The sequence below is a fragment of the Mytilus californianus genome, unplaced genomic scaffold (genome assembly GCF_021869535.1).
Source record: "Mytilus californianus isolate M0D057914Y unplaced genomic scaffold, xbMytCali1.0.p SCAF_8, whole genome shotgun sequence".
Classification (NCBI taxonomy): Eukaryota; Metazoa; Mollusca; class Bivalvia; order Mytilida; family Mytilidae; genus Mytilus; species Mytilus californianus.
This window is the reverse complement of record NW_026262734.1, coordinates 31,691,009-31,703,229: the sequence shown is the minus strand read 5'-3', so window position 1 is coordinate 31,703,229 and position 12,221 is coordinate 31,691,009. Positions and strand designations below refer to the sequence as shown.

Below are 12,221 nucleotides of genomic sequence, written 5' to 3'. Positions count from 1 at the left end.
TTAAACATAGTTGATTATGTAAAAAAGGTAATTTATGGTCACACTATATATCCACAGGAAGTCGGATGTGTCATTTGGTGGGGATGTAATGCCAGACAAAGAGTCGGACAAATCTGCCACTTTTTCAGCCAAACTTATTAAATCATCTACACCAGTGAAGATTGTGCAAGAGGGACCATCGACTGAAGGAGCGCCGACTAAAAGAAAACAAGTCACTAAACCAATGAAGAAATTAACAAAAGATGAAAAGTTATTGATACTACGCTGTTACCATGCATTACAGGTCAAAGGTGACTGGGATAAATTGGCTGAAATGGTGTACAGTAGAAGAGAAGAAAAATTGTCACGTGAGATGGTTCATCATTATGAACAAAACTTAGATCTGAAGACAACACTGAAGAACAGAATAAAAGATTTCATAATGAGAGTAACAAAAGACAAAGGAGAAAACGAGAAGGATTCAGAAGTAAAGGCTTTAATACAGCTGATTTGATTGGTCACTTTAACAAAAGACAAAGGAGAAAAGAGAAGGATCCAGAAGTAAAGGCTTTAATATAGCTGATTTGATTGCTCACTTACACATCTAATATTGCATGAAATACTCCATATGTATGCATGGCATATACACGCATAATCTTTCGACACAGAATATCTTGATTAATTTTCTGAACGATTTTTAGTTCATCATTGTGTTTATTTCATTGATGTTGCATTTTTATAGAACTCATGATTTTATCAAGTTAGCTAAGGATGTATTCTTCTGACGATTTAATCTCGTTGAAATCTCGTTCTGGTATCATTTCCAAAGCAAGTTGAAAATATCAATGAATTTAAAAAATATTATAATCAAACTAAACTATGTGAAAAAATTGTGTACTTACAATAAGTAGTTTTTGAGTGATAAAGTTTTCAATTTTTTTAACCAATCCGTTCAGTGGCATCAGCCAAAATGTTGAGAAAATCGGTGAGGGTACAAAGAAATTATTTTACCAAAAATATGTACATCCCATATCAATTTTTTCTTTTTAAAATTCTTAAATATGTATTTTTCAATCATTCTTAACAAAGAAGTTGATATAATATGCTTTTTGTTCTAAAAAAAGAGAAAAATTCCAAATTTACAAAATTTACAGCATGGTCAATTAGACACGAAAAAGCAACAAAATTTTATAAAACTTTCTTATATTAACACCTACCTATAGTTTTTTAAGTTAAATTTATTCAGATTGGTCCACTTCATCTTTAGAGTAAGTATGAAAAAAAGTTTAATTGTGAAACCATGATTTTTTTCATGATAATAGCCCAAAAATGGGTAAAAATTGATGAAAAATGGGAAACTGAAACATGGAGTACTTTCAAATGGCCTAAGCAAAAAAAGAAGTGCACCACCGTATGATTTTTTCTTCGTCAATTACTTTCTTACAGTCATATAAACCCAAAAATCAGGTAAAGAAAAAAGTTTAATTCTAGAAATTTTGGCTCCTCAGAGGTGTACATCCTTAAGTTCAGTGTATTTTTTTGCATTGTTTTGTCATATTATATGATTTATAGTTTCATTTTGTCATGTAAGCTCAGTTAATTGCTCACATTGTTTTGTAATTTTATATGGTTCATGATTGTCTAATCATCATTTTAGTTTTAGTTCATTTATTCGCAATATTTAACTTTATATTATTCATGTTTGTCATTTCAGTTTGATTGATTAGTTCGTTTTGTTTTATATTTTTATATTATTTATGTTTGTTATTTCGTTATTAAAACTCATATCATGGCTTCGCTTTGCATTGTATGGTTATATGATTCATAATGTCGATATGTAACACACAACATATTTGATAAAGACGATGATAGTATAAGATATTGGACTATAATCTAAAAAATAAATATTTTGTCTGAGTTTGAAGTGATTTTAATCTTTATTACATGGTCTTAGTGTTGATTTTTATTTGTAAATAAGTAGCTTTGCTTTAAACTTGTGTTGTAGTATATTGAAGGACTTTTTGTCTGATTTTAAAACCTACTTTTATTAAAAAATTGACATAGCTCTCGCTGCGATATAGCCTTTTTGTGCTTAGGCGGCATAAAGCAAACACCAATCAATCAATCAATCAATATTAAATATAGTTTTGTAATACCTTTAAAAAGCAAAACAACAAAAATACCGAACTCCAAGGAAAATTCAAAACGGAAAGTCCCTCAACAAATTGCAAAATCAAAAGCTGAAACACATCAAACGAATGGAAAACTACTGTCATATTCCTGACTTGGTACAGGCATTTCCTTATGTAGAAAATGGTGGATTAAACCTGGTTTTATAGCTAGCTAGCTAAACCTCTCACCTGTATGACAGTCGCATAAAATCCATTATATTGACAACAAAGTGTGAACAATACAAAAGACATTATACTATTAGGTAAACATGTCAAAATAGGGATACAGCAGTCAACATTGTGTTATAATCTCAATCACTATTAAAATAAAAGAACAGAGTTCCAATGTCCCCCGCGTTGCACATATTTTATCTATCAGGGGCAATGACTAAAAAAAAAAACCACTTTTTTTTGTTGTTCTTGAAAACAATTTATAACTAAAAAGAGTGAGCGGGGGACAAAAAAGTTTTTTGTTAAATATTCAAAACAGACCTTCAAGGGCATTACATATAGTAAACTATAAGTTTTATAAAAAATTGTACTCGTGAGAGCGCTAACGAGGCCATTTTTCATAAATTTAATATTTCCAAGGGTCAGAAATCTTTTTAAAAAAGTCGATCCGTCACCGTTATAAAACTTGCCCGAGATATTGCTGATATTAACCTATTGTATAAGTTTTATAAAAATCTGGCAAGAATTGTACCCGTGAGAGCGCTAACGAGGCCATTTTCCATAAATTTAATATTTCCAAGGGTCATAACTCTTCTTTTTTAAAAGTCGATCGTCCACCATTATAAAACTTGTCCGACGAGATATTGCTGATATTAACCTATAGTATAAGTTTTATAAAAAATTGGCAAGAATTGTACCCGTGAGAGCGCTAACGAGTCCATTTTCCATAAATATGATATTTCCAAGGGCATAACTCTTTTAAAAAAAGTCGATCGGTCACCATTATAGAACTTGTCCGAGAAATTGCTGATATTAACCTATAGTATAAGTTTTATAAAAATCTTGAAAGAATTGTACCTGTGAAAGCGCTTACAATACCGGACGGACGGATGCCCGGTATTTCCATGTCCCCTGCAACGCGTTACGCGGGGGCCAACAAAATATGTCAACAAAGAAAAATAAAAAGGCATACAGACAAAGTACATACGCAAAAAATGAAACACAAGAATACAAAAAATGACCACAGCACCACAACATTATGGAGGATGTACAAGTACCGAGCCACACCTAAAGGATATTACCAAAAAATGGACCAAACAGTAAACTTTGATAATTTACAAAGACAAATAAAAGAACACTATAACACGTAATTAAGATGATGAACAACGTCAGTACCTAGAATCTATACATCAAGACCATCATGTATTATTTGTGAAGTTGATACGAAATATTTATCAATAAGGTCTTGGTATCTTCCGATGATTTTTTTTAGAAGAAGAACGAGACGTTCTTTGACATAAACCTGGTTCATCAACTTTCTGCCCAGACACTATAAATGAAAGGACACATCGGAAGTACATCAACAACACAATTAAACTTTAAATACAACATGTATCTTATATAAAAGATACACATTTGAAATTGATTAATTGATTGTTTGGTGTTCAATGCCACTTTCAGCACTATTGGCTATATCGTGGCGGTCATATCTTATTCGTTGAGGAAGCCGAAGTTCCCTGAGAGAACAACCGACTTTCGGCAGGAAAACTGACATAACTAGTCAATTAAGATTGGAGTCGAACGCACATGCAACGTGCGACATGTACGCGGCTCGAACTCACCTCAATATTGAAAGGCTATTTATACAGTAGATGCACAGCTTAAACCACTCAGCCACCGAGGCCCCTATTTTTAATTAAAAGTACGGTACAAATCGATGTTAAGATTAGGTTATACTATTCCAAACAATTAAAAAAAAAATACATGAAAACAGGATTCTACAAGATCTTCAAGGAGTTGATATAATACATGCAATCAAAGTACAACTTCTATTGCAAAAAATAGTAAAATAACAAAAATACCGAACTCCAAGGGAAATTCAAAACGGAAAATCTTTTATAAAATGGCTAAATCAAAGGCTCAAACACATCTAACGAATAGAAAACAACTGACATATTCCTGACTTGGCACAAACATTGCAATAGAATTAAAGCTTTGACTAAATAATCATTCTCTTAAATATTCCTTATTCTAAACTCCAACAGACAAATAGAATTAAGTCTTATTTATTGTTGTCAACATTTTAGTCATCTAAATCATCAATTTAAATTAGAAACGTTTCTTTTCCTGATCATTTGATTATCTTTCCTACTTTCCCTTTTAACTATGGCGTTGTTTTCCTTTGATTTAGGTGCGAGTTCGTTAAAACCTCGCACGTGGGAAGTGCCTTTGACTCTAATCTAAATTGCTTAGGATTGCCAGTTTTCCTGCCGTAGGTCGATGGTTCTCTCTGGGCACACCGGATTTGTCCGCCAATAAAAGCTAGACCAAAAATCAATCAATCAATCTTTTGACTGAATATTTACACCATTTCTATTTTTCTTTTTTTTTATATTTTTGGGATACTAGTATTTTGTTTTAATCTATTAAAAATGTGAAGATAGGTTTTAAAGTTTTTTAAGTCACGTTGGTTGCAACTGTTTTAAACCATTACAACAACGACACAAGACAATACTCGACGAAAAGACAATAAACAGTCTAAACAACACTACATAGAAAGGTAAATACTAATCTACACGAACCAACAAAATATCCGGGGTGATCTGTTGTATTACGGAATATAAAGTTGAACCTGCTACACAATTTGCAGACGTCGTGTTGTTAAGTTTACACGAGTTGAATGAGGTTATTTTTGCTAATGCCAAGTTTTTTTAAAAATAGCTCTTAACCTATTCAAGTACTTAAACAGAGTTGTTTTTTAAATTTTTGGTTTGACCTTTACTGAATAAGGTAAATCAAGAAAAGCGCTTTGGACGCACAAAATATATGTGTTATTGTCATGTTATAGTTGCCGAGACATTTTTCTATCATACAAAATAAAAACGCTACACTGACAAAGCTCAACACATTAAGTTTATGATTTGGAATTTCAGATAAGAGGCATCAGTAATAAAACCGATGTTCCAAAACTCGATAATCCATTTGGAATTTACCAACCGAGTGAAAACACATTGACGATTCGGGTGAACTGCAAACGGAACTGGACAGGTTACGTCGATAGGAAAAACATATTATCATATGCGTGCATCGCCAGTAATGAGTATCCACATATCTGGCTTGCCTTCTTAAAATTGACAATCGTCATTAACAAAAACCATAATTTACCAATATTTTATATGTATTTATTCCTGTTATCTAATACACGTTGCTATACTGCTTATCCACGTGTACATTCACGTGTAATTGTTTATTTACTTTAATAAACATTGACCATTGGTCCGAATTGGACCTTTAACTTATGTTAAATTTTGAGTTTAAAGTTGCCACTTATGTTGCACGAATTTCAAAAGAGGGAATAGTTTTCTTTGTTTATCAAACTACAGTATATAATCATTCGAAGCTCAGTTTTCAGTGCAGCTAACCCACCGTCCCATCCATAGCTATTTATAAGGAGAATGTATATATTTTTTATTTATTTGTATACTGACTGTTTCTGTTTTCTCTTTGTAGATATTTCAACATGACAGCGGCCAGTGCAGATGTCATATGTGACGGACTCTTTATATGTTTGCCCATAATAAATTTAATAAAGATAGTTGCACAACTGGCGAGCTGATCCCATAATGATATGGTGGTTTTGTTTTATGTACTAGCCTAAGTGTTGTGGTTTAAGGATTAAATACTTTATGTTCGGTTGAGGAACGAATGAGAACATAATTGATATCAAAGTGAGCTTTTTACATAGCAAATAACTATAGAAATGCCGGACTACTTGAGTTAGCTTAACATCTATTATAGCATTTCAAAGATCAATTATAAAGAAAAATGATAGCGTTTTCTGTACTATTAGTTTGACTTTTATAAGTTCCAAAAATCATTTAAAGAAGGTTTATTATGCTTTAGATAAACACCGTTTTGTTTCTGTAGTGTATCCAAATGTTTAATTTTTACGCTCGACACTTCAATCTCAATATGTAAAACAGAGATGAAGAAATATATGAATATTAATAAAAAGGAGTAGTGAGGTATACTTCAATAGGGAAGATACTGATCAAACTAAAAAGAACTAAAGAGGTCAGAACAAACGATAAGGGCCTATAATGTATGTTGAGACACGTTTTGAAAGCATTGTTATGTACCTAGTTCAAATGCAATACTTTATTATTTGTCAGAGAAAATATTTGCACGAAGCCGATTAGGAATTTAATGTACCAATTGCTTACTACTGTGTGCAGACAAATAAATCCTTGTCACGCATCACAGATCATTTGACTCTCAATAGTAATAGGCTGATAACAAATAGTGACACAACTCTAAATACTAAATCTCTTTGCGCTATCAATCACCAACTGAATACCAGGAACAACACAGAGGGTAGTTAAATGGAACGAAGTAAAAAGTAAAATTACAAAAATACCGAACTCCAAGGAAAATTCTAAACGGAAAGTCCCTAAGCAAATGGCAAATCGAAAGCTCAAACACATCAAACGAATGGATAACAACTGTCATATTCCTGACTTGGTACAGGCATTTTCTTATGTAGAAAATGGTGTATTAAGCCTGGTTTTATAGCTAGCTAAACCTCTCACTTGTATGACAGTCGCATAAAATTCCATTATATTGACAACGATGTGTGAACAAAACAAACAGACATAATAGGTAAAAATGTTAAAAATATGGGTACAGCAGTCAACATTGTGTTATAATCTTTATCACTACAAAACAAGCAAATATGACAAACAAAAAGGCATATAGACAAAGCACATTAGCAAAAACGAAAGACAAGAATACAAAAATTTACCATAGCACAACAACACAATGACGGGTTGTATAGGTACCGAGCCACGTCAAATGGTTTATTCATTTTACTTTTTTCGGGTTGGGGGGTGGGGGAGGGGATGGGGTGGGACGGTAGTTGAGCACGAGTTTTTGAATGATATTTTTCTTCTTCTGACCAGTCTGCGTTTATCAAATTTTGTTGATTTATCTTCTTCACCTTGTTTTTGTTTATATTTTACATCGTACGTCATGAAATTCCTATATTGCATGAATGTCAATTTTGACATATGTCGTTGCATGCAGTGTTTTGGTCCTTGGTGGGCAAACATTAAGACGAAGCGCCATCTTAGTCCCATGAGAGCCTTGAATAAGATTACATAAATATGTCAAATTTTAAGAATAATTCAAAATACAGGATCCCTCAAAAGTCTTACGTATGATTCGTCAAGCGAACGTACAAATTGTAAGAAAGCTCTATTATGACCCATAACTTTGACTATGTTCCATTTTGGACTGTTTCGTTAGTCGTTTTTTGTCGTGTTTTAAATCAGCATTTATTATGGAGAGGGTTGTTACCGACAAGGAAGCTAATAAAACAGCTCGTATTGGTAAGGATAAAATTTCGTGTCTGTGTTGACCGTTGCAGAATATCTGTTTCAGATGGTGACCAATGGTATGGTCGACTTCCCGTAGTCACAATCTCGACCGTGTTTTCTCCTTTATGACATATCATCAAAATTTTTCTTTCGTGAGCAAAATGAGAGGTGATCAGGAAGTCCCCATCCTTATATAGTACGGAGTCCAATCCCGATTTTTGGTGCATAATGGACTGTTGCTTCTTTTCAATTTTTTTCAATTAAGAGTTATCAGTTATTTCAGTACTTGTAGTGAAAGCTATGTGTTGATTGAAGTAAAGTTAAAAATATGGTGTCATGAACCCCTCACATCCGACAGCCAAACTAATGATAAGGGGATGAGCATTTGATATTCTGGGGGTGGGAGGATGGGGGTTGGGTGGGGTGGTGGTGGTGGGGGGGATGGAGGATTTTTTGCGGATTGATTTCCATCTATTGCTACACATGTTTATTTTTTAACCAGACAATATTTATTTCACTTTTGTACATAATTATATCCTGCATTTAGTGTTGCTGAAAATACATTTTCATAATGTCTTGTGAAATGTTATTTATTTTCAGCTCTTGCCGGGCCAGGATATTTATTTTCAAAATCCTCCTGCCCATCTATCCCCAACCAGCCTCCCGAAAATTAAATGGTTGTCCCTTTTTGCGGCCGTTTGGAAAGGAGGATGAATGATACGTAGGAACATCCGTAAAGAAAGTGACATTACTACTATGCAACAACTCCGTCATTTACCAATTGATTTAAATAATGTGTTATATATTTGTTGATTAAAAAGATTAAAAAAATGTTCCAACACAATAGACAAATAAGTTCTACCTGAAATATTATTCAGCATTTACTTCGATAAGACAAAGGAAAATTAAAACATCATATGTAGGTTAACCAAACACAATAATTACTAATATAAACTGATGACACAGATATGCCGCACTGTATATAATTTTGATAGTAAAATGCAATTGCCGAAATTAAATAGCAATATTTTTTTCTTGAAAACTATACAAAATACTCAAAGTTAATGAACCAAGACTGAAGGAACATGGGTCAAATAATTTATGAGATAAATGATACTGTCCTCACTGGACATGAAATCTATGTTCATGGCCTTCATGATCTTTTCCTCCTCCACGATCGGCAGTTTCTTTGTACGCAGAGCCTTATTTCTATTTTGCAGTTTCTGTAATAAAAATAAATTTTAATTTGTTTTTAATTTAGACTATAATTGACTAGTGATATCTAGTGAAACAGAAGCATAATTTTCTGCATGCAGTAATTGTAACTCTTAATTATACAGTTGTAGAAAAAACATATATTTCAAAATATGCTAATGAGTGCCCCAAAGTTATCTTATGGAAGCTTCAAAATTAAATATTGCTTGAAGGTATGATTATTGTTGTAGTCCTTGCTCTGCCTGAAATTCATCTGCATTAGAAAAGAAATAACTTGAGTAGTTTATAATTTTGTTTGAATAAAAATTAAAAGAACAAAGTTCCAATATTCCCCGCATTGTACATATTCTATCTGTCCAAGGGCAATAACTAAAAAAAACTCTTTTAACAATATTTGATTGGCACTGATTTTCGAAATTGTCCAAGACATTTCTGCTATAAACCTTTGATATAAATCTGGCAATAATTGTACATGTGAGAGCGCTAACAAGACCAGACAGACAGACGGACGGACACCCAGTACTCCTATGTACCCTGCAACGCATCGTGCGGGGGACAATAACACATTGTGTGACTACTTCATGAAATCAGGGTTTCATCACAACCAAATATTTTTTATTTCAAGTTTATCAGTTTAGTTTTTCTTTTGTATTTTAAGATAAATTTAACAAACCTCTACTTTCATTGTTTGGTGTCACAGTGCAGAATAGTTATTTTCATATGTACTTAGCCATTTTTATTTGAAAATATGCAAACAAATTTTTTTAATACAAATGTACTTTTAAAAATACAGATATCTGTCAAATCTTAAAAAAAGGAAGCGAAAAACAGAAAAAAACTTGTGAGCGGTTTCAATTCATGCACAATTTAATGAGATGTTGAAAAATTCTATTTCCAAATTGCCCACCAAGACCGATTGTGTTTTTACTTTAAAAAATGTATATGTTTTTACATAATATGCTGAACCTCACAAAAATGTACAAGTATTTGTTTGAAACTAAGATGGTCTGCATATAATGCATTGTGAAGCCAACACCAACACTAGAAAAGTATAACTGTGATGTTAGTCATTCTGCAGTTTTTGTCTCAAGTGTGACAAAAATGTTTTGTACTTATCCTGTTCTTTCTTCCATACAAGACCATTTTTCTGTTGTGTAATTTTCCATGCTCCTGTCTCCTCTGTTTTATGGTATTGAAAATACGTTTCACCAGCCAAGTGAATATAACGTACATCTAGGTTATTGTTTTTTTTTTTTGTCTTTTTCAATTTCAATAAAGATCACAATATAAAGTATTCTGATTTATTTTTCTTTTGACAAATAATTTACTGAAGATTATCAATATCAGACGTATTTGAAAGTGGACAATCAGTATGCAATATAACTTGTGCAATCAGATATTGGATTACTTCCCTATTATTAATACTCAATTTATTAAACTAAAAAAAAATACAATAATAATGATATTTGTTTAATTATTAAAGATTTCAAACAGGAAATAAGCCAGTCATTGTCCTCATATATCTGGTTTGGCTTATCAATTCAAATATGAAATTAATTGCTTTTTTGTTGTTATTGTCCTGAAATATTTGTTTCTCTTATTATGTAAATGAAGGATTGCATGGTCAAAATTTTAACAAAAGTGCTGAAAAATGACCAGATATCACAAGTTATATACGGAAGTGATGTCATACAAAGATTTAACTTTTTTAATAATTAACAGACTCAAATTCTATATAAAATCAAAGAACTGAAGTACTGTCTACTTGGGATGACCTCAAGTTCTGTTGGTTGAGGAATAAATAATAGGGATTTTAATCTCGCTGCAATACTGACTGTACTGTTGTGATAATTCACTTATATGCGTCATCTGTCTGAATTGCTGCTTTATATCATATCAATATTTGTACAGTACTGCTGTAGCATATCATCTTGATAACCTAATAGGCAAATGTTCATTCATTGAATGTCCACATTCTATTCTAATGATAGTGTATTGTATGAGGATAGCAGGCACCCTCCTGCAATACGTCGTTTTTCTAATGAGTTGGAGTTGTGCAGGCAACCATATTTCTATACTTTATCAGCTAAATGTATTAGTCTACTGCATATTATAGTCCTCAATATACATGATAGAGATTTGTGTACTATACAAGTTATATGGAAATATGGTTTGTTTAAAATCGTTGATCTACTATGTAATGTTCATTTTTTTAGGTTTTTTATCATCCGGTCTTTATTTTCTTATCGAGGTATTTGTGTTTCTTAATATACATATTGTATACATCTGGATATGCTTTTCAAATGATTTTTATAGTTTGTTCTGTTGTTGTTGGTTGCTGTTTGTTATATTTGTTTTTTTTTTTGTGTATTGTTTAGTCATAAATCAAACCGTTGTTTGTTTGTTTGTTTGTTTGTTTGAATTGTTTCACATTTTGTCATGTCCTGGCCCTTTATTGCAAACTATTATGTATGGGTTTGGCACATTGTTGAAGACCGTATGTTGACCTATCGTTGCTTAAATAATTATCATCTCCTCAAAAATCACTATATATAACCCGCTTTGCAGCAGGAGTTTATTATGATTTAGGAGTCCGTTCGTCTATCCGTCTGTCATTTTTTTCGTCCTTTTGTTAGCAAATGATCATGAGCCGCTTCACAGAAAGTGTGAAACCTCCACAAAACGTTACTTACATGATGTACATTTGCATCTCTTACTTTTTTTTGTGTGTTCTTTGGGATAGCATGGGCGTCAACAAATCTGCACACTATAGTATATATACTAGTCAACAAAACTAACGATACACAAATTTGAAGTCCAATTTATCATAAAATATAATAAATAGGAAAAACTGTTAAATTATCCAATAAAAAACATTCATTTGCAAATCAAATGCATATGATTAAAAGAATCTGACCAAATTGGAAAGTGAGAAAATACCGTGTTATTGCACATAGGGGTCAAATTTATTTTGCGGAAAATGATGACAAAAGTCGGCTCTTAATTTCGAAGATGTGAATCAAGCATTCAAATATCTGCGAAGGCATTCAAAATTTTAAGCAGACCATGTTTAAGTTGAAAGTTTTAAGTTCTAATATCGATTTTTGAATTTTTGGGTGAAAATACGATTTTTGAAATAACAAATATTGCAAAAAAAAAAAAATCGCATATTTGCCTTAAATGATAACACTCTGTAAATATTAGACCAATTGGGCAATTATTAACCTTGGTACAGTGTATCCAATTTCATTATATATAAGGAAAATACATTGCCATGTATCGTTTCTTTTGTTGATTAGTATATCTAATT

At 32.2% G+C, this 12,221-nt stretch overlaps 1 protein-coding gene across 2 annotated transcripts in view; it reads left to right on the top strand.

Moving 5' to 3' along the window:
• LOC127710483 (uncharacterized) overlaps positions 1-5,948 on the top strand; it is a 52,748-nt gene extending 46,800 nt beyond the window's left edge. Inside the window, exons 7-8 of one of the 2 annotated variants that reach the window (XM_052216362.1) lie at positions 58-540; positions 5,832-5,948. In XM_052216362.1, coding sequence (XP_052072322.1) covers positions 58-493 — 436 coding nt within the window. In that variant the 3' untranslated portion in view covers positions 494-540; positions 5,832-5,948. Of the gene's footprint in view, positions 1-57; positions 1,904-5,831 lie in introns of those variants that run through there. The other variant, XM_052216361.1, reaches the window with a different exon arrangement.
• Positions 5,949-12,221: the final 6,273 nt, after the last annotated feature.